At 43.3% G+C, this 26,007-nt stretch overlaps 2 protein-coding genes across 5 annotated transcripts in view; one reads left to right on the top strand and one right to left on the bottom strand.

The window, feature by feature from the left end:
* The window catches only part of ATAD2 (ATPase family AAA domain containing 2), an 88,165-nt gene extending 85,427 nt beyond the window's left edge, over nt 1-2,738 (bottom strand). The window contains exons 1-2 of one of the 4 annotated variants that reach the window (XM_025178690.3): nt 2,111-2,738; nt 399-541 (exon numbers count right to left, since the gene is read on the bottom strand). In XM_025178690.3, coding sequence (XP_025034475.2) covers nt 399-541; nt 2,111-2,332 — 365 coding nt within the window. In that variant the 5' untranslated portion in view covers nt 2,333-2,738. The remainder of the gene's footprint in view (nt 1-398; nt 542-2,110) is intronic. The other 3 variants (XM_075920165.2, XM_075920164.2, XM_075920163.2) reach the window with 3 other exon arrangements.
* Nucleotides 2,739-4,608: 1,870 nt separating this feature from the next.
* NTAQ1 (N-terminal glutamine amidase 1) lies at nt 4,609-22,156 on the top strand. Its single transcript, XM_006137485.5, has 6 exons — nt 4,609-5,445; nt 6,452-6,551; nt 7,454-7,504; nt 12,282-12,430; nt 13,442-13,566; nt 21,710-22,156. Exons 1-6 carry the CDS (start codon nt 5,363-5,365, stop codon nt 21,814-21,816), a joined length of 615 nt encoding a protein of 204 aa, XP_006137547.3. The 5' UTR covers nt 4,609-5,362; the 3' UTR covers nt 21,817-22,156.
* The last annotated feature ends 3,851 nt before the right edge of the window (nt 22,157-26,007 follow it).

Below are 26,007 nucleotides of genomic sequence, written 5' to 3'. Positions count from 1 at the left end.
CCAGGCTCATCGGTTAATCATGTTCTTGGCTACATGGTCACATCCCTAGTTAATATTATCAGGAAAAGATCTGAAATAGCTACGTGAATGGATCACCAGTTAAACAGTACCCGGGGAGCGGCCCACTGTGGACAGAGGGATGCCCCAGCCCTGTGCAGGGCTACCACTTCTAGAAATCACTTCTGGCCCCACACGGGACTGTCAGCTCTGTTTGCAGAGATTCTTAACATTGTAATGGAAGAGACGTATATTTCTCCTCTCCCAAAATCATTTATTTGTAAAAGAGCAAAATTTAGGATCATCTAGGAGCTGATGGAATATTTCAAAGTCAGTCATTTAAACAAGAGAAAACACAATTTAACAGTGATTATTAAGAAATATGGAAGGAGAACAATTACCTTGTAAAGTGTCCTCCATTAACATTCTCCCGTAACATTTCCATATTTTTGTCAAAGCTAGAGTCTGAAGAGTGCAGATTACTTTTTCTTATTGGACCTAAGGAATGTCCAGTGAAACATTCAGTGTTGTTAGAAGAAAATTCCTAGGAAGATGAAGAAAAAGAAAATGCTTTAGCTGAAGTATGTGCATTTAGCAAAATGGGAAAATTACTTCTTTCCTACCAATTTTCACTCTGGGATCCTCCAACTCAGAAAGTATTCATAGTGGAGTAGTCTACATCCCCATAGAAACAGGAGGCAGCCCAGATCTTTATTCAGAGCCCAGGTTTAGGACTACTCCCCAGGAAGAACATTTTAGAATAGAGGTGGACAATAATTTTTGAAGGAGGGCCATTTCACAAATTTCTGAAATGGTTACAGGCCAGGAGACTTCACATGCCCCCATGCCCACAGACCCTGATCCCTTTAAACACTTAACTCCCAAAAGTTCCTTTTGGCACAGATCTCATACTTACTCTGCTGGGCAAAGTTTAAAATTTAGGTCTGTTAAAATTTAAATTATGCAACTATGAAGCTTTATGACTACTGTGAAATTAACTGAAAAACATGTTGTTTTGCATTTCAGAAGTGACATGTACATACATACACCTTCAGTTGGAATGTCACGTAGACCAGAAATGTCCAGACTGTCATTTAGTAGTTAAATAGATTTGAACATTTGACTTTCATATACGAATTATTTTCCTACAAAGTTGAAGTTATAGAGTGGCATTCCTCATGGTTTTACTGTGGATATGGCAACATTTAATGGATTCCAAAGGAGTTAACAGAGGGACAGATCTGTGTGGAGCATTTTGACCTGGTTTAACTTTCTAACCAAACGACTTTCATTGCTCCTTTCTAGCACTCTACAATTTTATGCTTCAGCAGGTTCCATCATCGTGTAAAGACATGATCTGCCCTCACTGATTTGTTTAAAGTGTTAACTGAACTCTAATGACTGCAGTTAACAAAATTTTAAGCTTTATTATGTGTTAATCTGCACAATCCACCTCGGTAATATTTCATCGTTGTAGCCTTGGCCTCAGCTTTTAAAAAGATGAGTTATCTCCTGAGGTAACATTAACTATCCTGAAATCAAACAAAACAGTGGCCGCAAGGAGATAAACAGAGCCAACCACAGTAAGAGAGTTATGACCTCACCAAGTTACATCAGAAAGAGTGTAAAGCGCTGTCTCACCTATGTTACTTATCCCCGCACTTAAAGCCACACAATTTTAACCCTAAGGGCCAGGCTCTGACCCTTAAACAGTAGGTGAGCAGGAGGCTCTGGAGCCAGCCCTTGGGGAGCGACCACAGCTTCGCGGTTACTCCGGTTACCAAAAGCCAGAAGGAGCCAGGGGCAGAGACAACCCCAGAATAAGGAAGACGAGTTCGACGTGCCACCACAAGCTCCCTCAGCCCTCACTCTGGCTGGCTCCCTACTCCGCCCAGCACCAGGGGGCGGAGTTTAGCAGGCCACGCCTCTATTTTTTTGCAGGCGGGGTGGGGTCACCCCTCTCGCCCGCGGCCAGGAGAACTCAGCTCCCCCTCCCCCACCTAGTGCGCACTGGCAGCGCCCCTCACCACGGAGGCCGATGCGGCGGTGGGGTTCTCGTGCGCTCCAGGCGGCATCCGCCTCGATCTGCACAGCCAGGCTGCCCCCTACTCACGTTGCCCGCTGCTGACGGCGCTCTCCTGGCTCCTCTGCCGCACTTGCTGCCGGAGGCGGCTGTGGCCGAGCGGGTGCCCATCCTGCGGCTCCGCGGCGCGGGGGTCAAGGACAGGAACTCGGCACTCGAGTCCATCAGGTCGTACAGGGACGCCTGGCTGCCCCGGGACGCGGCAGACTGGAGCGGACTGCCGCTGCCCGTGCTGCTCCGTAGCATCACCATGGCCGGAGCTGGCGCGGCCCCGGCTGAAGAAGGGGGCGGCGGCTTCTCTCCGAATTCTGGCGCCACAAACCGCGGGCTGCCGCGTCACCGCCCTCCCGTCGTATCCCTCCGCCTCTACCTCTCATTAGAGCAGAGTAGCGCCACTAGTGAAATACGGCACCCGCTCTTACACTCCTTCGTTGACTTTTCGGCCAGCCCGAGGCGGACCGTTCCGTCCGGTTGTCTCTTAGGACTCTTTCTCCCTGTAGGTTAGTTCCCGAAGGGAGGCGGAGAGACACGCATAGGTGATGCGTCCTTTTGGAATTTTTGGCGCGTGCAAAGTTGGAAGACTGTTTTACCCGGCTCTGATTGGCTACAAGAAAGGCGCTCAGCAGCCCGCCCCAGTGTTTCCCGCTGAAATGGGACTGAGTCAAATGCCCGTCCCTTAAAGGGACACTGCCCGTGTTTCAGACAGCTGTTCCTCAATCACAGAGCAAGAGCCCGGCTTGGGGCAGCTGCAGTCCTTACAAGAGCCTACGGTAAAGGACCTGGCTTTTGTGTGATCTGCTAGGACCTGTGACATCTGCAGTCCAACTTTTTAATATTTGTAGCAACAAGCTCTTTTTTTAAAAAAACAAGGACCTAAAGTTAGACTCCCATTCCACTTTTTAACACCTGGATTATGGTTTGATTTTTAAAAATAGTGGACACCCCAAAACTCGTATTGGGGGAGGTTTGGGCATTGATTTAGTAAGCAGCCCATCTGTAAATTCCTTATTTTAGAAAATATTGATCTTTGGCTATCCTAGGCCCATCTTGGGGACATAACTCTAGTAGCTAGCATATTCCATCACAGGAGTGCAATAATCACATTTTGACTCCAAAATAAACTGTTTAAGCAAAGTCCTGCCCCCACTTCCTCTATTTTGCTTCCCACTGCCAGTGCAATAAGCCAAATAGAAGTTTAGAATATTAAGATTTCATTCTCTCAAAAAGTTTAAAATCATGCAAAGTTTAGCACACTTCAATAAAAAGTAAGTTGTGTGCTACAAAGCTCATAGCCAAACAGCCAAAATGCTGATGTGATCTCAGTCATAAAAAATTGAGAACTTGCTGTAGTTTTGATGTGACACCATTTTACAGAAGTGTCACGGCCTGGAAATAAATTAAGAAATGTTTTGTGGTGCTAGGGGAAAAAATGTCAAACTTTCTACACAGTCCCTCCTGAAGGTAGTCCTGCCCATTGCCAAACTATGGGGTAAGACATAATAGCTACTAGACAAATGTACAGCACTTTTGCACAACAACGAATACAGCTTTTTAATATCAAAAGTATTTTACATTATTAAACCTCCTGACTTTGTGTGGTGCTACCTGTAAAAACACTGTATAAAAGTATGCTGTTTTGTGTGTTGTATGGCCAGGAGATTAAAGTCCCTTGTGCAGCCACTGGTTTTGCCAGGGTATGCAAGTTTCCACAGGTTTTCAGGACTTTAAATGGGCTTGATCTCTTTCCACTAATTTAACAAAAAGACAACTAGAAATGGATATATTGAACTTGAAATAGCTTTAGTCTGTAAAGTGCTACTAGACTATTTCTTGATTTTTAAGTCTTTCCTGTTACAGACTAACTTGGCTATCTCTCTAAAGCCGTGGTCCCCACCATGGCGCCCGCGGGGGCATTCGTGTGCGCCCGCCACGTGCTCGGGGCTGGCCTGGCCCTGGGCACGTGGTGCACGCACAGTGCCGGAGCCGGCTCCAGGCGCATGGTGAGCGCCGGCCCCAGGGGGCGGGGATGGGGGGTGAGCGCCGGCCCCGGGGGGCGGGGATGGGGGGTGAGCGCCGGCCCCGGGCGCTTGGGGGGGGGGAGGAGGGAGCGCCGGCCCCGGGCGCGCGGCGCTTGGAGGGGGGGCGCTGGCCCCGGCCCCGGGCGCTTGGAGGGGGGCGGCGCCGGCCCCGGGCACACGGAGCTTGGGGGGGGAGGGGGCTCCGGCCTCGGGCGCATGGCTATGGGGGGACCCCGCCCCCATCCCCGCCCCCTGGCGCCCAGCGGGCGAACTGCCACGCCCCCTGGCGCCCGGCAACCTCCACAGGTTGGGGACCACTGCTCTAAAGCTTATCTACTCACTGTCACATTTTTTCTGCCCCTCCTTTTTTTTCTTCTCCTCCCCCCTCCCTTATTTATTCTTGGATATGAATTTCCAACACTCTGGTCATCTGAAGAAGTGGGTTGTGCCCACAAAAGCGACATCTACATGTACCATCTACATATTTTCTTAGTCTTTAAGGTGCTACTGAACTATTTGTTGTTTTTTAAGGTTTTCCTGTTACAGACAAACTCTGCTACCCCTCTGAAGCTTTTGAAATAGCTGTTTGGCCTTGTACATTTAAGACAAAAAATACTTCTCTGGGGATGTTTTCTATGCACTTTGAGAACAGGTTTCCTTTTCATCCCCAGCATTTTCCTGTGGCTCATGTTCAGCCTTTCCCTCACTAACAGGTGCAGATTTAATTAATCTTCCCTTTTCATCAGCTAGCCCAGCCCAGCCCTGCCCTCTTGTCAAGGCTTGTTCTGGTCTCTCCCTCCCTTCCATTGTAAGTTCAGGATCTCACCTCCCCACTCAAACCCCCTCTCCTTTGTTTTGGCAGCCTCTGGATCATCTCATTAAGCTAAAACGTCCCTTTTGCTCATCCTGACTCAAATTTTGCAACCTATTCTGGGTTAAAAAATTCCCTTTTCCCACCCTTCTGATTCAACTTGACCCCTTCTCTCCTGCCTTTGATGTAACATGGTGGGGTTTAATAGAGCAATTAGAAACTTATCTTGTTTCGTATCCAAGATAAAACCCCTCCCTCCTGCCTGCCTGAGCTCCTAGTCATAGGAAAGCACTAACATCCGGATTTCCTTGGGGGAAGAAATTGCTTGTAACTCACTAACTTCCGGCATAAACACTTCCTGAGCGAGCCGGTGCTTTATACAGCTGGGGGAGGTGTATGAGCCTATTAGCCTATTAAACCCAGCACTCCCATATCTCTGGATGAGGGTCGCATATGGAACAGACAGAAGTAGGAGCTGCAGGTTACCAGCCAGCTGTCCCTGCTCGGCATGCTTGTGTGTATACCAGCTGCTATTGGTAAGTAGTAATAGGTATGTAAGAAATGTGGCTGGGTAAATCTTCTTTTTCATTAGTCAAGGAATTAATGCACAAAGAGTGGATGTACTGAAAGTCATTGTTTCCCATTGGAATCTCCCATATTTCCATTTTTCTTTAGAAAACTTGTACATACTCTTGCAGGAGGCAAAGCAGAAGAAAATGAGGTCATAACAGCCTGGAGATAGAATATTATTTTTCTTATGATAGCATTTGATATTCTAGGAAAAAAGGATGCATTGGTTAGGACACTCATAGTACTGGTTAACCAAGATGATTGGAGGATGATTTACTGACAAATAACAATATACAGGATAATTGTATGGCTTTCTGAATAGCTTATCAGAACATAATTTATGGTTCCATTAATAATTTGTGCATCCTGTCCTATTATCAGTGACAGTTTATTTAGAATTGTGCAAAACTATTAATAGTAGTATTAAATGTTATATACACGATTATTACTTTAGAATTGTGCTAAACTATTATATATATATATATATATATATATATATATAAAATTAATATGTCACTAAGATCAGATGGAAGTCTATTTAAAATTTTATATTTGTCAAGTTGTTTCATACACTTGATGACATGTATCTTTCCAGGTAAAATGTTTATTTAACCTAATTTGTTGACACTTTAATCAAAACTACTTTGCCACAAACAGTAAGGAAAAGACAAAACACTAACTATACCAATCATTTGGTATTAAAGCATGTCATGACAGAGTAAACCAAGCTATGCTTCTTGCTGTCTAATAGTAGAGCCAAAAAAACCTATGAATTATTTGTGTAAAACCTTTTTAAAGGCTTGAACCTACATTTTAGAGCTTAAAAATACATGTGTGAAAGGAGCTGGGAAAAAGTCTTCAACAGAAAAATGAATCCAAAAGTGGGAAAGTTATAACAGCCATGCTGTTTTTATTGTATAAATCAGAAATAAAACAAGAACTGGGGACAAAAAAAACCTTGTATTTTTACAGTGAGGAAAATGTTTGGAAACTTTGTGAATACATCAGAAGCTATGATCAATATCCTTTAGAAGAATTTTTTGCTGTTTTCATATCCAATGAAAGAAGGATGGTAAGTTGATAAGTTGCCTTATTGAATCAAAACCGATTTACTGTGAATGAAAGATGGATCCAGGCTAGGTTTGCCATGTGTCCAGTTTTGAGCTTTCTGTCTAGGAAACAAATTGAGAAAATACCGGACATATAAATGTCTGGTATTTTCTAATTAAGTAAGTTTTATTATTATCATGAGTAACAATACATAGTTGCATACTGCCTGGCTCGTAGACACACTCACACTGTGTGAGTGTGTCTATTGGCCAGGCAGTATGCAACTACACAGTAGAGAGGAGGTGGATGGTGCCAGGTTGGGATGGAATCCCTAGGGCCGGATTTACCTGTGCACCCTGCCAAGACCGTGTGCGGGACGGGCAGCACCCCGGGATCTCCGTGCACCCGGGCCAGCCCCGCTCCCCGCTGGCCGGTTTCCCCTTCTCTCCCTCCTGGTCAGCCCTGCTTCCTGTAACTGGTCCCTCATCCCCAATGTGAGATCATGTATGTCCGGTATTTTTCTGAAACACTCTGGTAACCCTAATCCAGGCACAAATGTGGCCAGACCCCTGTAGCTCACCTGGGCCCCCTGGTCACACAGATATTGAAAAGAACCTAAAAGGCACGTCTTTTAGTCATGTATGGTAGTCTGTCCCTTGGGGTGGACATCTGGAGAAGTATCACCTCCCTGAGAACGGGATAGCAGGGATTCCTTTATTACTATCAGTCAGCGGAGGAGACTGAATGGTCTGTGTGATCCAAAACAATGCCCAAAGTTTAAGCTCAAAAGTTAAAAAACAATCTGATAAAAGCTTACGTATTGCATCACAGATAAACACTAATTTTATCATCTCATATTAGACAAATTGTAGATTTTTTTTTTTTAAGCTTACTTAACATTAGCTTCTAACTGGTAATTTGCAGATACCACTGTGGAAGCAACAATCAGGACGTGGAGATGAACCTGTGATTTGGGTAAGACATTCTGGTCTATATAGATTCTTGTACCATGTTTAATTGTTCTAGTACTACCAACATGTTAAGCAATAAAAATAATCAGACTTCACCAACCTGTTAGAATTCTTTGAAGGTGTCAGCAAATGAGGGTGATCCAGTGTATGTAGTGTACCAGAACCTTCAGAAAGTCTTTGACAAGGTCCTTCACCAAAATCTCTTAAGCAGGGATGCTGAAAGCTTCTGAGGGCCTCTGGGCAAGGGGGGTGAGAGCAGTGGCTGTGCACTCTGGGAAGGGATGGGTCTTGGACAGAAGGGGTGGGGCTTGAGAAGCCAGCTCTCAGTGCCCCCCTCCTCTGCCTTCAGAGCCACCTGGCGTGCCAATTTAAAGGGAATTACTGAGCCCAGGGCAACAACTCCCTTTGCCTGCTCTTAAGCAAAGTAAGGAGTAACTGAATACTTTCATGTATCAATAACTTGGCCACTAAGAATGCTGTTGTATGGCAAATAGTCAAACTAAATAAAATTAAATAGTAACAGGTTAAAAGATAGGAAACAAAAGCTGGAAACAGTTTTCAAGTGGAAAAAGGGAAATGGCAAGGTTTTCCAAGGATCTGTACTGTGACCAATGCGGTTCAACAAGGGTTGAACAATGAAGTGTTGAACTTTGAAAATGATACAAAATAACTATCTTCAGTCAAGTCCAAAGATAACTATGAAGAATCTCCCAAAACTGGTGACCGAACAAGAAAATGGCAGATGAAATTCAGCATTAACAAATGTGCAAAGCATTAGAAAAAAGAATCCTGACTCTACATACATAAAGACAGGGTCTAAATCTGTTACCACTCAAGAAAAATCTTGGAATCATTGTGGATATTGCTCTGCAGCTGAGTGTGCAGCAGCAGTCTAAAAAAGCTAACAATGATAGGACCCATAAGGCATACGATACATAGGACAGAATATCACCATATCACTATATAAATCCACAGTCTAGTCATGCTTTGATTATTGTGTGCAATTCTGACTGCCCTATTTAAAAATATTAAAATTGGAAGACTTATAGAAAAGGGCAACAAAAATAATTAGGGATATGAAACAGCTTCTGTAAGAAAACAGAATAAAAAAACCGGGGGCTGTTCAGTTTATATAGATGATTAAGGAAGGGAGGATATGATAGAAGTGAGAAATCATGAACTGTATAGAGGAAGTGAATAAGAAAGTGGTATTGACACCTGGTTTATGTGTTATGTGAAGGGGTAATTTGATGGAAATTACAGTAAAACTCCAATTGTCCGGCATCCAGTGGTCCGGAACTCCCAATAGTCCGGCACCAACTGGAACCCGGAAGTGCTCCGGCCAGCCGGACAACTGGAGCTGCTCGCGCAGCTTCCCCAAGTTTGCTGCTGCCGCTGCTGAAACTGACCAGCTGTGGACCTGGGGAAGTGGTGCGGAGCAGCTGGGGTGCTGCCGGGTTGGTCCTGCAGCGCCGCCCCTCACTCCCCTGCTCGGTGCCTGGCAGCACCTCAGCTGCTCTGCCCCATGGCTTCCCCAAGCCCACTGCTGGTCAGTTTCAGCAGCAGCGGACTTGGGGAAGCTGTGGGGCAGAGCAGCTGGGGTGCTGCAGGGTTTGTATCCTATTTGATTACAAATATTTGCATGGTAAAAACAGTATTTCAACCCCCTTCCTAGTACTGTAGTGCAATCTCTATCATGAAAAATTGAACTTCCAAAATGTAGAATTAACAACAAAAAATGCACCCAAAAACAACAATGTAAAATTTAACAACCTGAGTCCACTCAGTCCTACTTCTCGTTCAGTCAATTGCTCAAACAAGTTTGTTTCACATTTGCATGAAATAATGCTGCCCAATCTTGTTTACGATATCACCTGCAAGTGAGAACAGGCGTTCACGTGGCACTGTTGTAGCTGGTGTCCCAGGCAAATATTTGTAATCAAATAGGATACAAATGCTGTGCACTTTACATTCAGTTGTAATTTAAATCAATATAGCTGAAAACTTAGAAAACATCCATAAATAATGGGTATTTTTTAACAGTGCCGTTAATTTTAGTTTTTTTTTTTTAATCATTTAACAGTCCTACTTCTTAACATGACAACATCTCATGCGTGCTTTTCTAAGCCCAGGTCTACACTACAGACTTAGCAGTAGAACTACAGAGCTTAAAGGTGTGAAAAATCCCTTTTGAGTTACATCAACCTAACCCTTGTTTGAAACTCTGCTGTGTCTGCAGGTGAGCTTCTCCCACTGACATAGCTACTGCCTTTTGTAGAGGTAGATTAACTATGCCTACAGCAGGGCTACTCAACATGTGGCCCGTCTGTTTGCAGCCCGCGGTACTGTTTGGGCTTATGCGGGGCTCAACATACTGCCTGCGGGTGGGATCCTTTGAACATGGCCTCCACTGGGAATACGCTCCACAATGGTGAGGCGTCTCCCAGGTGGCGTGAGCATTTAAAGACACAAGCAGACAGGCTGGCTGGAACAGATAGGTAGAGGGTGTCAGTGTTGCTAGCCCCCAGGGAGAAGGTGCTGGGACATTGTGGAAAGTGCTTTGTATTCATACCTGTCAGTGTGAAAGAAGATATTTGCATGTATATGCAACCACACTTAACTTGTGGCCCTCCGCATGTGCTGTGAGTATCATTGTGGCCCCTGAGGCTTCCAAAGTTGAGTAGCCGTGGCTTACAGGATTCTTCCATTGGCATAGGAATGGCTTCACTCAAGCTCTCAAGTGTTGCAGCTGCACTGATGCAAGTGTAAATCTGCCCTATGTTTTGTTCACTAAATCCAATGTAGGCAATATAGTAAAAATAAGTAAGAGTACTACATGTTTTAGAGCATTGTTAGAGAGGAGGCTGGCAAGGGAGATAACAGATGTATACAAAATAATGAATGATATGGAGAAAATAAATTTTACTGTAAATGGAAGAACAGATGCAACATCTAATGAAATCAAAAGGCAACAAAATTCAAACTTCTAACATATAATAAATCTGTGTAATATATTGCCATAAGAGCTTATTGACACCAGGAGCCTTCCAACTAGTACAAATATTTATGTGGATAATGAAAATATCAAATAGTACGTAGGACAGGAAATAAGTGAGAGTTAGACAGCTGCATGTATCAGACATATACCCTGATTGATGGTATTAGGGAAACTTTTTTCTCTTTTTGGACATAATTATTCTTGAACTTTTATCTGAATTGTCCAGTACTGGAGTACTATTCCAATTCTGGTACAGAAATTTTGTGTTCTGAATCATCACTGATTAGAGGGGACTTCCAATATAAATGCCCTTTTCAGGGACTTATACATTTTATAAGTTTAAAAAAGTGGCACATGTCATCTCAGACTGGGAGTAAATTGTTTTGGGAAAACCAGAAAAAACGGAACCATTTTAATTATGATTGCTAGACCCCTTTTCCACCTGCCTCCAAATGTAACTGAAAAATAGTGTAATTTAAAAGCTAACTTTAAAATTGTTTTAATGAGTTCCAAGTGATTCAAGAAGGAAGGCAGAAGATGGACAGAAAAGGCCATTACACATTTTAAGAGTTTCCCACAAAAATGTATTAACGTTCTTTGGTAGCCAATCCAACTACAAATGCAAACTTGCGTAAGAGTATAGCTGCCTTTTCCCCCCATTTTCACTAACTATTTAATGTTGTTGCAGATGCATGAATTAGAAGTGAAGCATTAGCATGGGAAAATAATTTGCCCAAGAGCTTTTCAATATCTTGCTTCAAATAGTTACGTATATTTAGCACTGAAAATGTCATTAGAAAACTCCTTCATGTCTTTCCATATGTGGATTTTGTATTCACTTTACTAGGTTACAGTTGTATTGTACAATTAAAATTAATCATGAGTGGCCAAACACAACATTAAAATTATCTGGTAATCCCTTCAGAAGAAGCAAGATGTCACCTCTTATCTGTATTAGTCCTTGGAATTGACATAAAAACATGTTATCCAAATATTTTATGAGGGTATAGCAATTGAGATGTTCATATCATTTTGTACTAATACTATATGCCTTGGTTTCATTGTTTGAGATTGTGGCTGACTTCCGAGAGCAGGGATGAGGATGCTGCGGTGCAGATCGGGGCCTTGGTCTCACCTCTATCTGCCTCAGGGTGAGCTGGTCTCCAGCCCTTTGGCAACTCTGAGCCTTTTGTGCAAAAAGGAGCTCTGTAGATGGCTCCTTTTTCCACAGAAACCCCCATTGTGCAAGAGCCGTTCCTGCGCAAGTGGTGGGTTTTGCACAAAAAGGAGCCATCTACACAGCTCCTTTTTGCGCAAAAGCCTCTTGCACAAAAATGGCCCCTGATTAATTATGCAAATGAAGCGTGGTGATATGCTAATCTGCACTTCATTTGCATAGGCTGTTGCACAAGAAGGGTGCTGTATAGACGTAGCCTTAAGACTTATGGGCCAGAGAGAGGTGAAGGTAATGAAACTTGTCACCTGAGTTGCACTCATGAATGGCTGCAAGGGGGTATAAAGTACTGTTTGCCCTGTAATTGTATGACAGGATGGTGGCAATAAAATTGCCTTTCACCCTGGTAATCCAGGCTAACGTGGAATAAGCTGTGAAATTCCACTTGGAAAAAGTGTCCACGGAAGAGACTCAGGGAAAGATCAGTTGCAGCTCCTCTCTGAGCCATACGGGTTATGCTTTGAAGCAATTTGTCCCTTTTTCTTAATATCCCTGAGGCTTGTCTGTAACCATGTACAGCTTTTAAATATCAATGCCATTTATTCCTAGGATTATCATGTTGTTTTACTTCACCTTTCAAGTGGAGACCAGAACTTCATTTATGATCTTGACACCGTGTTGCCGTTTCCATGTCCATTTGACATTTACATTGAGGAGGCATTTAAATCAGATGATGATCTTCTTCCAGAATTCAGAAGGTGAGAAGATTAACACACACAGGGTACAGTAGCATTTCTCAAACTGGGGGGGAGGGGAAGGTCGCGAGCAACTTGGGGGGGGGGGGGAGGAGTCACAGCTGGATTCGGTTTTTCACTTGCGACCTCTCTCCCCCCGGGCCGCGAAGAGCAGCAGGGTGGCAAAAAGCAGGTGCCAGCAAGCTGTGCAGCGTGGCCGGGGCTGCCAGGAGCATGGCTTAGCTGCAGGAGGAGGCGAGGCGGCAGGAGAGTGAAGCTGGCGCCGGCGCAGGAGCAGACACGCGAGGGGCTGGCAGAGGCACGGTGGCTGGGTGACCAAACGCTTCCCCAGATGGGAGAGGGCAGAATCCCTCAGGCAGTGGGCTGGGGGATTGGGTTGGGGCGGAGGACCCGGAAGTAAATAAGGGCACGTGGGGGTCAGAGGAGGAGGCAGAGAAGACATGGGGGAGGAGTGGAGGACAGAGGAGAAGAGAGAGAAGGAACCAAAGGGTCACGGAGTGCAAAAGAGGCACAGAGGAGAAAGAGACTGGGGAAGGGAGCCTGCAGGTGGAAGGGCGTTGAGGACTGCAAATGCCTTGAAGGAACCCCAGAAGGACAAGGAGTCTGGTGAGAAGGGGGGAGGAAGCGACCCAGGGCAGAGCGGGTGAGGGGTCACACAAATTCATTTAGCATTTTAGGTATCCCAAAGTTTGAGAACCCCTGGGGTACAGAATATTTTACAAAAGCCAGGGTCCTACAATTATGCATACAAAGAAAGATGTTGGTTGCATCAATAGTACTGTGCAGGAAATAAACACGTGATACTGCTCTTTAGAAGACAATAGTTCACCCCTTTAAAAAAAAAAAAAAGTATTTCCTTTTGTACCTTCCTGTTAGTCATTCAGCTACATGACACTATTAATACCTCACTTTTTATTACTCAACAAGGGCAGGAGCAGGATCAGGGTTAGTAATGTCTAACAGTGTTATATAACTCCATCACTTAGTACAATTCTTAATTATATGTTTATTTAGAAAAGTCAGACTGGTGCGAGCAGACTTGTATCTGAAGACATTTGCTTCTGACCGATCCCACATGAAAGATGCTAGTGGACACTGGCAGAAGCCTCCTCCTTCCTATCCTTGCATTGAAACTGAAGGTAAACAGCATTCTACTCTACCCCTTTTACTTCAATCAGAAGGAACAGGATTTGAGGAAGTTGCATACATGATATTTATGCTTCCATAATATACCATGAAAGCACTGCCACCTTTCAAGACAAAGTGCTTTATTAGCTCTTCAGAAAAAATGAACTCCCAAGATGTTTGGTATATACTTATGGGATTATGTAACATTCAACACCGTTTCTGGCATTTGTTGAACGTTAATCTTCACAATAAGGATGTAAAATTTCAATTATTTGGCTAATCAAATAGTCGATGCAAATTGCCTGTCCCCAGGCTCCACATGGTGCTGCCACTTTGAGGCACCACCTCTTCTTCTCCGCTCCTGCCCCCACTTGTTGCTTCTTTCTGATAGAGGCAGCAAGGGGGTGGGGACTGATTAGTCAATGAGTGTGTTGACTATACAATAAGCATTTGCTTATTTAGGTTGGACATTAGGAAAAAGTTTCTAACTGTCAGGGTAGTCAAACACTGGAATAAATTGCCCAGGGAGGTTGTGAAATCTCCATCTCTGGAGATATTTAAGAGTAGGTTAGATAAATGTCTATCGGGGATGGTCTAGACAGTACTTGGTCCTGCCATGAGGGCAGGGGACTGGACTCGATGACCTCTCGAGGTCCCTTCCAGTCCTAGTATTTTATCATTTATCATTCACATCCCCACTTCACAACACCTTGTGTAAGATGGGCATGTAAGCATCAGTGTCCACTCATTATAGGAACTGATGCACACAGGATAAAGTGACTTGCTCACAATCCTTTAGTGAATCTCTGATAGACTTGCGATTGGAATTTAGGAATTCCTGCGTCTGTCTTGTATTCAGAATCTCTTCACAGGGAGGAAGTATATGTCCTTGTGAGTAAGAGGACTGAGTTAAGATACACTAGGACTGTAGTTACATCCCATATGTTGTCCCCATGGTACAGCCCTGCCTCACCTTGGCATGGCGCAGCTATCAGTTCAGAAGAATGGGACAATTCATTCTTCTCAAAACTAATGTTTTAAGTTGTCTGCCAATCAGGTTTCAGTTACTCAGGTCACATTTTCAAGCTTGTGCTTAAATATGTGAGGAATAGAAACATAATTTAAAAAGGAGAGTTGAGGTTCTGACCTTGTCATGGGGCTCCAGGAGCTAGGGCTTTCAATAAGCCAGCAGTGCCTATCCCTTAATTTGGCTCAGTGGCTCAAAGCATAGTGGGGGTGTGGTTGTTTTTTTTTTTTAAATAGCTAATTCAGGAAAGCATTTAAGCATGTGCAGAAGTAGGGATGTTAAAATTAGACTAATGAACTAGTCAATGGAATTTCCATCAACTAATTGATTGGTCAATAAGGGTGCTTCTGCTTTGAAATGTAGCAAGAGCTGGCATGGCTGTTGCACATCTGCCTTTGAAATGTAGCAGGACTGTGTTCTGCCTTTGAAATGCTACATGGAGCCCTGGGTCAGCAGGGGACTCCATGCAGCATTTCAATCTTTGAAATGCACAAGAACCCCAGCCAGGATTCTTGTACGTTTCAAAGGTGGAACACCATTGCTGTGCTCCTGCCCCCTCCCACGGAGCTGGAGGAGCTGGCTTTTAAGCACACCCTCCTCTATCCCCCCCTTGCTGCCTCTTTCTGATAGAGGCAGGAAGGGGAAGGAGCAACTAATTGACTAGTGTGTTATAAGCTTTAGCTTATCAAATAGCTGATTAGTAACTTAAATCCCTATGCAGAAGTTCATCTCTATTCAGGATGGCTCTTAATCATGTGCTTAAGACCCACTGTCTTCAGTGGGGCTTGGATTTAAGCATGTACTTACTTTGAGTAGGGATGCTTTCAAGGGTGCCATTTTGGGAGAGCAGTGGGGGCTGCAGCCGCACATACTGGGACACTGCTTGCTTTTCCCATTCCTCTGACTAGAAGAGCAAGCGGCATCCTGGCATGTGTGGCTGCCTCTTCACCTCCTGAAATGGCACCCTGGAATGCTTTATTGTAGGGATATGAATCAGGTTGCTGAGCTCTCTCACCCCACTCCAGGTAAGCACTTTCTCTTGTGCTTGACACTAAGCAGGTGAGTAGTATTGTTGCACTCAGTGCAAATGTTATGCCTCTGTTTGAAGTTGAGCACGTGCTGAAGTAGTTTGGTCCAGAATATTCTGACACAGTCTAGTAAACACTTGATGCTTTTGTTTTGTTTTCATTCCCTTCTTCTCTGCTATCCTTATACTTTTTCCTTTCTTAGCCAGGTTCAGTTTTTTCTCCTCCAGTCTTATTCCTTCATTCACTTAAGATATTCATAAACATCTTTTTGAACAGAAGGTTCTTAAGGAGTGGAGCTAATCATGTGCTTAGAAAGTTAGGGAGATGCCTGATTTCCTTCCCAAATTGAGTCACCAATGATTCAAGCCCCAAGCTCAGTATGAACCCTGTAAATCAAAGTTCTGCTAATAATTTTGTTGGAGGTAACTGTAATTCAAAGTTTGTCCTTGAAAGATAGAAGTGGGACAAGAAACTGAAATACTTTGCTACTGGTAAATCAGTAGGTGGCACTCTTCACTCACTCCATAATAAACTAATATTTCAGCACTGTTACAAAGAACCTATTCTTCTGGAGGTGTCTTTTCTCTCTCACTTGGGGGGAGAGAAAACTGAGGGGGGCTGACTTCCTGTGCTTAAGACCTTATGGGAGTTAGCCCCAGTGTCCTGACGAAATTCCAGTTCAAGAATTCATTCACTCTGCAGAAATTCATGCAGAGTTGGTTAAATATGGCATTTCCTCATTAAATTGCTCACATATTTCACTCTAGCGGTTACTGCATTTTAGTGGTTGGCAAAGTTGTTCCTGCTTATTGTGTTATCAGTTCATTTGTAAGGTATCGTATACTAATAGTCATTAGACTCAGGTCATCTGAAGAAGTGGGGTGTGCCAAGGAAAGCTCACGATACCATCTACATGTTTTGTTAGTCTATAAAGTGCTACCAGACCATTTGTTGTTTTTTTTTAAGTTTATCCTGTACAAACTAACTCAGCTACCCCCTGAAGCTTCTGAGACTGATAGTTAGCTATTAAGAGATTAGTTTGTTTTCAAGCTTTTTCCTGAGGGAGGATTAAAAAGCTTGGGGTTATCCTACAGAGAAAGTCCCAAGTATATCTTCGTGGTTTTCAAGAGGTTTTTGCAATTGGGTGGTGGCAGTGTACCATCCAAGGTCAAGGAATCCGTGCCCTTGAGTCTAAGCAAAAGCCTTTATGGGCAAGGTATTTTAAGGTCTCTTGCAGGACCCCACCTCCTGCGACAGTGGGGAACAGTTTTGACACAGACAAACTCTATAATATAGAGTAGATATCTAGGTACAATTTATTAATGATGATCAGTTTTGTTGCTCTGCTCCTACAAAATATGGCTGTGTCTAGACTGGCCAGTTTTTCCGGAAAATCAGACACTTTTCCAGAAAAACTTGCCAGCTGTCTACACTGGCCGCTTGAATTTCCGCAAAAGCACTGACTTCCTACTGTAAGAAATCAGTACTTCTTGCGGAAATACTATGCTGCTCCCATTCAGGCAAAAGTCCTTTTGCGCAAAACTTTTGTGCAAAAGGGCCAGTGTAGACAGCTGAGATTTGTTTTGTGCAAAAAAGCCCTGATTGCGAAAATGGCGATCGGTGCTTTTTTGCAGAAAAGCGCGTCTAGCTTGGCACGGATGCTTTTCCGCAAAAAGTGCTTTTGTGGAAAAGCGTCCGTGCCAATCTAGACGCTCTGTTCCAAAAATGCTTTTAATGGAAAACTTCCGTTAAAAGCATTTCCGGAAAATCATGCCAGTCTAGACGTAGCCTATTTGTATTCAATATTGTAGTTCCTTTTTATTTTGAAGGATCCAGTCTTTTATAAAACTCAAATGATAGAAATGTGTTTTTCCTGTTACTGAAATGTTTCCACTTTCATGTGGAATGTAGCAGCTGCTTAATGGATCACAGCACAACAGAATGTGACAAAGAATATCAAATAGAAATGAAAGAGCAAATGTAGATACAATAAATTGAATTATCCTGTTTAACTAGGACTGAACACTTCCACCCCCACTTTTATGGATTTTTAATTCTCCCAAATGGTCAGGAGTTATATTCCATCACCTCTAAATAGCAGCACAGTGTCTTTCCCTAAGAAGAAACTGGTTCAATGATGACTCAAGGCATGTGTACACTGGCAAGTTATTTTGAAATAACTCCCCCTTATTTTGAAATAACAAGGCAAGCATCCACACTACCAAGCCCATTATTTCAAATAACTCCCATAATAACTATATCAAAATACAGTAATTACTCGTTTAACACGAGCCCGCTTAACACGTTTTCGCAATAGCCCAATTTTTTTTTTAGGGAACGTTTTTCAAATAACACTATTATTTTCGTGTTATTTTTTTTGTGTTATTTTGGGGACGGTCAAGTGGTGGACTACTTTGTGCGACGGTATAAGTTGGTAAAAACAGTGGTAATACGCATGAGCAGATGAATACACATGGTCACAGCGCTCCTCCGCTCGCTCACGTATTTATCTTTGTGTTTTAATAAACCACGGCATCTTGTGTTGCTAGATATCTAATGTTGACGTTGATGACCAAGCTCCAATAGAAAATTGACTTTGCCACCACTACCTGAAACACAACCCCCACCTTTTCCATTATTTGTAATGGGAAAATTGACCCCGCATAGCACATTTTCACTTAGCATGAACATTTTCAGACATGTAGCTATAGTGTTAAATGAGGAATTACTGTAAGCTTATTCCTCTTCACAAGCAGGAGTTATTTCAAAATAATCTGGTGGTGTAGAAATAGCTTCAGAAGGCAAAGTGCTACCTACAGCATTACCAATATAACTTCCTGTATCACTTCCAGGATTGCCTGTTTTCATGATTTTTATCATGAAGCTTGAAATACTTCAATTAAAGCCCCAGAATCACAGGGAGCACTCGCCCTTCCCCCAGCACCTCCCACTGACAGCTCTGGGGTTCAGCACTCCTGCCTCAGAGTGCCCACTGCTGGTTAATGTCCCAGCCTCAAGCCAGCAGACCTGCACTGATCTCAGTGTCCCTTCCTGGCCACAGTGCCCTTTCCTCCTCAGATTGTCCTAGGTCAGTGCCCCTGTACTCTGGGGTCCTCCCCTCCCAGGGAACCCACAACTTCCCTATACCCACCTTGCTTCAGTGACCCATTGCCAGTCATCATCTAGCCCCTTACCTCAGGGGCAAACTTGAAGTCTGAAATGGCCACTCATCATTGGCAAGGGGGTGTCGACTTGCTGCCTTCTCCTCTCCTGGCTTTTTCCTTGCAACCAGAACAAAGGACTTATTAATAAAATGTTTGATAGGTCTGATTGCAAGATATGCTACTTGTTAGACATACAATGCCAAGGGAACTCGCTGTCATGCAGTTTCAGTGCCAGCTATTTATTTATTGATTGATACCTGAAACACTGTCGACTTAGAAGTTTTGGCCTGCTATTTAAAAGGAAAAAAATCCCTTCATTAAAATTGTTTTAATAGACCTTTTAGAAGAATCTTTTTTACTCCCCTAAAAGATTGTGGCAGTATCCTTTCACAATGCCTACAGTTGCATCTGTGTTTCCTTGTTTAAAAATACTTTTTCCTCTCCCCACTCATCACTTTTCCTCTCCCCCCGCTTCAGAGTTTGTAACTTAACTGGTCAAGTGTCCCTCTGGGCTTGCCTACCATGTAAGGAACACTTTTTAAATAATTATTTTGCTGTCACTATACACAGGCCCTACCATAGGCTGGAATGAAAGGTGGAACAGGAGGAGGACTCTGCATTTAAGAGGTTTCTACTCTTTCTAAATCCCTAGTGCACTGAATGAGTAAAAAAATCAAATTACTCAGTTGAAGTTAATTTTATACAGTATACTGTATTTGTATATCTATCAGTTAAACAATAGTAGGCTCTGGCTTTGAATCCTCAGATTTATCTAAATAATCCATGTTTTAAAAATCAAATACAGCAGTAAGGCACTACAGTAAATACAGTAGATTTATGTCTATGCTACAATGCCAGATAGCACTGTAGGCCCTGGTCTACACTAAGGGGCTACGTCTAACTACAGGCTTCTTGCGCAAGAACGGTTTTGCACAAGAGTTCTTGGTCAAAAGGTCTTGTGCAAGAGCGCATCCTTGCTGACATGTGCTTTTGCACAAGAGATGTGCTTTTGCGCAAGAACGTCCATGGCAGTGTGGACACACTCTTGCGCATGAAAGCTCTGATGGCCATTTTAGCATAGGGATTTCTTGCACAAGAAACTCCTGTTGCCCGTCCACACTGCCTTTTGCGCAAGAGCTTTTGCTCAAGAGGGCTTATTCCTCATGGGGAGAGGAATAACTCTTGCGCAAGAAGCCCTCTATTTCGAGGTGCAAGTAAATTTACAGTAAAGCAAGTACGCATGTGCAGTGTAGACATTCTGTAAGTTTTTTTGCACAAGACTGGCCATTCTTGCACAAGAAGCCTGCAGTGTAGCCCTTATTTCAAAACAAGCAGAGTGTCCACATTGTTACATCTTGGTTCGGTGATGTGATGGGAGCCTCAAGGGTTAAAGCCGACTACCCAGTGAAAACTACTGGATGATGGTGAAACAAATTATTTTTATTAAATAGAATGATTTTTTTATCAAAACTAACAATTAGCAAATGGTTTTTTTTTAAACTAGCAATTGCTTAGTACTTTTACAGTGTAGAAAACCCTAAACTTAGCTGTACTTAACTAATTACAAACTTCTTTGATTACAATTCAACTATACCAAATCACTGTCTCTAATTTGCTTAACAAAAATACAAAACAAAGACAATATAATGATAATAAAAACTTTGTCTAAAGCCAGCTCCTCTATGGTTATTTTAGGGCAGCTGGTGGAGTTAGTCATAAATCTACTTTTACAACTTAACAACTCCGGGGCGTCTATTTCTAACACTTATATTTAACCTAAATACAACACTACTACACAACACAAAATTATACAATTTACACAGTGTGGTTAACAGAACTTAGATACGCTTTACAGAATTACACAGTGAAATTAACACAATTTGACTATTAAACCAATAACTAATACATTTAAGCAATACTTACAAATCCAGAAATGATAACAACACAAAGACACACTAGAACTCGGAGCATGCTCAGGACTCGTGCACCCCTATATTTGATTCGAAGGGTGGGGAGGCAGCCTCAGAGTGATCAATCCTTTAGCCGGGCAAAAAAAAAAAAAAAGACACGTGCCCTCAATACACGGAACCTCCGTCGAACAAAGGGGTAGATGGTCTTTTATACAAAAATTCGGTGTCTAATGCCATGCTAGGGTCTGCATTTGGCAGGGCCTGATAGGCTAGTGATGAGGTAGTATGACAATACTGCCCTATAGGAATTTTCGTGATGTATGCGTGATCCCCTCGTGGACAGGACCAGATGGGGCATAGTTAGTGTGAGACAACTGTGTTTTATTACCCTATGTTTACTTTTTCCCTTGCCCCTAAGACTGGTCAAGCTACGGTCAAATGAGGCTTATCTGTAAATTCAGCTAGGCGTTATCTAGTTATGCTTACCTCCCTATTTTCTTGGTGCCTTTGAGTTCCAGGATGCCTATAAGGTCAAATTCCATTCACAAAAACTGCATTGTGCTTCCCATGCTCCTCTGAGTATCTGGGTTTTGTGTGAGGGGCCTTGTGTGGCAGGATGGGCTATACGCGAAGGCCGTGGACAGAAAAAGCCTGCTTTACAACACACATTACCAAGCAAACCTGTTATTTCAAAATATTGGGCTGGTTATTTCAAAATAACTCAAGCTTTCCTTGGGGAATAAACACGCCCTAGTTTAGATACTTCTAACAGTGCTGGAATGATTGTGTATTTGATAGACTTTAAGATCAGAAGGGACCATTATGATCATCTAATTTGACATCCTACAGGCCCCAGAACCTCACCCACCCACTCATGTAATAGGCCCCTAACTTTTGGCTGAGAGTTACTGAAGTCCTCAAATCATGATTTAAAGATTTCAAGTTACAGAGAATCCACTGTTTGTCTGTGCTACATAGATTCTATATAAGACTCTTAATATTTCCCTTTTGTGCTTCTTGTCTAGATGCCAAGATGAACCTGGATGATTTTATCAGTATGAATCCCAAGGTGGGATGGGGCTCAGTATTCCTGCTACATGACTTTGTGGATCTGTATGGCAGACAGAGGTGATTTCAGATTCACCTTGAAAGGACAGTAATGTAAACAGAGGACACATCAGTTGCCCCCACTTCTTTTTGGTTTTTTGGTTGTTCCTGTCATTCTATTTATAAATGGTTTATTTCTATGGAATAATCTTTATGTCAAATACAAAACTTGAACAAAAATGCAATGAACTGAATAAAATATTTTTACTATAAAACTTGTATAAATGGATCAGACTAATTCTGTAGCATCTGTATTGCTTAGTTACCATATCATGTATTTTTAATGTGCCCAAACATCTGCTCAGTTGCAGGCTATATAGGACAAACTTTATAGAATGCATATTTATAAACTGCTGAACAATGGAGCCTGACTTGCTGAATTATTGTGAGGGCCTTTTAGAGAAAATGCATAGTATACGTTCTTTAAATTACATATCAGCTCAATTTAATGGACACTGAACTTTGGGTCACATCATTTAGAGAAAGCATTCTAATTACAGGCTAAGCACATGTTTATCATTAAGTTAAGCACATGCTTAGGTGTTTTGCTGAATTGTGGGATTTAAACAGGTCCAAAAACATCACAGACCTGTCTCATTCCAAATCTATGTGCTATTGATCTTACTATAAACATCATTTGTCATGTTGCGTGTCATCTGAAGAAGTGGGTTGTGCCTACGAAAGCTCATGATACTGTCTCTATATATTTTTGGTTAGTCTCTAAGATGCTACAGGATCATTGTGTTTTAAGTTTACTTAAACATCAGTTTGTTAGCGGATATTATTAGACCCTAGTCCTGCAGCTATATCCTTTCAGGTAGGAACTTGTGCCTGCATGGAGCCTATTGACTTCAGTAAGACTGAACAATGTAGGGATCTGCCTGCATGTATCCAACTGCAGAATCGGGGTCAAAGGCTATGTCTAAACAGGGAAGGTTTGGTAACAAAAGTGCTGTTGACATGCAAAAGCGAAAACTGGTCTAACTGTTTTTTCTGCCTCCCATTGCCAACATTTCATGTCCACACTGCTAGCTCCCCTGTCGACAGACAGAGTAAAGCAATGTGGGTAACCATCCCACAGCGCAATATTGTGGAAAGGGAGAGTTGATCTCTGCACTTCCTGGGATTCCCTCCAAGTTCTCCCACAGCACTCAGAGCTGCGGGAAGTGGCAGCGTGAGTAGCTCTCTGAGCTCTCCATGCTGAGGAATTTCAAAGCAGCAGATCAATCTTTCCATTCCTTCCCCTGTAGCAGCAGGCAGACTGCTGTTATGTTTCTAGCAAGGCAGAATGTGAGCATGCCAATTATTTGCTCTTTTTGTGTGTTCCTCAAACAGAGCATCTCACTCATCTGTCAGATACTTTCTGGAGCTTTAAAAGGGAAGGGGTGTGTGCCTGCAGAGCAGCAGAGATCACAAAACACTGATCAGTGTCAGCAGGGCAGGTATTGTGGGATACTGGTGGAAGCCAGTTCTCTCAACAAAACAGAGTCCACGCTGGCTTTTTGTCAACAATAAAAGGAGGATAAAGACAAACATCTCTTACAAGCCTGGAAGTTTGTCGCCAAAATTGGTTCCCCCCCCCCAACAAAAGTCGCATTGTAGTGTAAATGCTGTCTGTTTTGTCACCAAAAGGCAGGTCTTGATGACAAAACTTGCCAGTGTAGACAAGGCCTTAGACATAATCAGGATTTTATTCAGAATATAAAAAGTTAAAAAAATAAACCACAACAATTTTTCTCTAATAAGTCTTGAACAGATGTTTAGTTCCACACAGAGCATGATGGATTTCAGAGATGATCCCCATTAGCCTTTATAGAATAAATAATGTTTTCTGTAGATCAAAAAAAAAATCCCTCTCCCAAGATAAAGGCCAAAAATGTTTTCACTCAGCATCAAGTGTACTCAGATCAGGGGAATATTTAATCTGTTGCACTTTAAACTTGACAGCATTTCATCAACAATTCCAGAATGTATGCTGTTAGAATGCCACCATTTAGGATTAGAATGAGCCTTTGCTCAATCTTTTAAATAAGTGTTGGCCTGGGAGAAGGAACTGTGACTCTCAATTTCATCTCCACTCAATTCATGTTTCCTGGATGCAGTAACTTATGCTAGTCCACCACACACCCCAGCAGAGAAAGTCAATGCTCAATTCACTCTCTACTCTCCCTCCCCTTGCAGAGGAGGAAAGGTTTGAGAGGCATGCAGTCCCTACCACATGTGGAGCAGAGATGTGGGTGGCCACAGCCAAGCATTTTATTTCCTTGAATGGTTGTATTTAAGCAAGCCACTGAAACCAGCTAGATAGAAAACCAAATTGTTGGAACCACTCAGTAAGATAACAGCAAATATCAACACAAATACCTGTTTCTAAAGAAAAAGAGAGAACAGCATCTGTTACTCTAAAATGAGGAAAGGGAACAATAGTCTGAAGTAAGGATGTTAAGGACTAATCGATTTCCTCCCTCCCCCTTGCTGCCTCTATCAGATAGAGGTAGCAAAGGGGGTGGTGGAAAAGGGGTACTTCAAAGCGACAGTGCCAAACAGAGCCTGTACCCCAGGCTCTGTGTGGCGCTCCTGCTGTGAAATGCCATGGTGGTGTTTCAAAGGGGCAGCGCGGCACAGCTGATCCCAGGCTCACTGTTTCAAAGTGGCAGCCCCACAGAGAGCTGATCCCGAGCTCCATACAGCGCTGCCCCTTTGAAACGCCGCCGCAGTATTTCAAAGCTGCAGAGCTGCACGGAGTCCGGGGTCAGCTGGGTATTCCCTAGCTGACCCCGGGCTCTGTGCAGCATTTCCACAAAACCCGGAGTAAGCTGGGGAATCCCCAGCTGATTCCGGGTTCCAGGGAAGTGCCGCACAGAGCCCTGGGTGGCATTTCAAAGTGGCAGCACCACATGGAGCCTGGGGTCAGCTGGGGACTCATATTTCAAAGCTGGCATGCCGCGTGCAACCCAGGGCCAGCAGGAAGTCTTGTGCATTTCAAAGCAGAAGCGCCCGTGTGGAGCCTGGAGTCAGTGGGATTTCCCACTGGCCCCAGGTTGCACGATGAGTTCCAAATCTGAAATGCATAAGTGTCCCAGTGGGGGCTCTTGTACGTTTTAAAGGAGGAATGCAGAAGTGCCTATCGGAAATTCCATCAGCTACTCAACTAGTAAATTAATCGTTATTTAACATCCTTAGTCTGAAAGACATCAGTATCTGCTAATATAGCGATCACCACTGTGGTATCTTAGCACCTAAGATGCCAGAGGCTTTTGAGTATGCACTGACGGTATGTACTAAAGGAAAACTTGGGGGTCAGATTCTGTGACCTTCCTTACTTCACATGTAGTGCCACTGAAGTCAATGAGATTACTCAGAGGAAGGGCTTATTCAACATGAATAAATGGTAAAACTGGGCATTAAGCAGCCTTAAGCTTTTAAACCTTGCCTTGTATGGAAGATACCACATTCCCTGCCCCTCAAAAAGTAGCAACAATTTTAAGAGGATTAGGCAAAGACCTTTCTGCCCTACTGCCATGATCTTGTTGAGAAGTGACCAAAACTGAACACACTATTGCAAGGGATGGTAAACCATCAATTTATACAATTCATTTTCCTCTATTCTCAATACAGTTTAAAATGTTATTCATCGTTCAGTGTGAGTTGCCTATTCTATGACGAAATCCACCTATCATTGTGTTGCCCTACTATTGTTCTGTAGCACTGCGGAGCCATCCTGGACCAAGATCTCAGTACAGTAGGGCTATGTCTACACTGGTAGGTTCTTGTGCCAGAAATATGCAAATGAGGCTATGCGTGGAATATCGCCAAGCCTCATTTGCATACCTAATGAGTCGCCATTTTTGCAGAAGAGGCTCTTGCGCCAGAAGGAGCTGTCTACACCGCCCCTTCTTGCGCAAGAAAAGCCCTCTTACGCAATGCCGCTACGCTGATTATTTTCAGGAATAATGGCGCAAGAGCCTCTTCCACAAAAATGGTGGCTCATTAGGTATGCAAATGAGGCTTGGCGATATTCCATGCTTAGCCTCATTTGCAGGGTTCGACAAACAATGTAATCTACTCGCCCGTGGTGAGTAGATTACACCCCGGAAGAGCCGGCGCAGAGGCAGCTTTTAAGCTGGTTCCCCTTCTCTGTGTGGTTAAAGAGAGGAGAGTCTTGTATCACCCTCCTTGCAAGTCTCCATGCCCCAGGGTATATCTACACTACAGA

Source organism: Pelodiscus sinensis, chromosome 2 (assembly GCF_052426305.1).
Source record: "Pelodiscus sinensis isolate ZL-2025 chromosome 2, ASM5242630v1, whole genome shotgun sequence".
In the NCBI taxonomy this organism is placed as follows: domain Eukaryota; kingdom Metazoa; phylum Chordata; order Testudines; family Trionychidae; genus Pelodiscus; species Pelodiscus sinensis.
The sequence above is the reverse complement of the archived record's forward strand: the minus strand, read 5'-3'. Positions and strand labels throughout refer to the sequence as shown.

What these genes read in the sequence shown, in the direction of transcription:
- NTAQ1 (XM_006137485.5), top strand. Translation starts at nt 5,363, where the DNA reads ATGGAACAGACAGAAGTAGGAGCTGCAGGTTACCAGCCAGCTGTCCCT. An exon ending in TATCCAATGAAAGAAGGATG is followed by an intron (nt 6,552 to 7,453) that starts GTAAGTTGATAA and finishes GGTAATTTGCAG; the next exon opens with ATACCACTGTGGAAGCAACA. An exon ending in CTTCTTCCAGAATTCAGAAG is followed by an intron (nt 12,431 to 13,441) that starts GTGAGAAGATTA and finishes ATGTTTATTTAG; the next exon opens with AAAAGTCAGACTGGTGCGAG.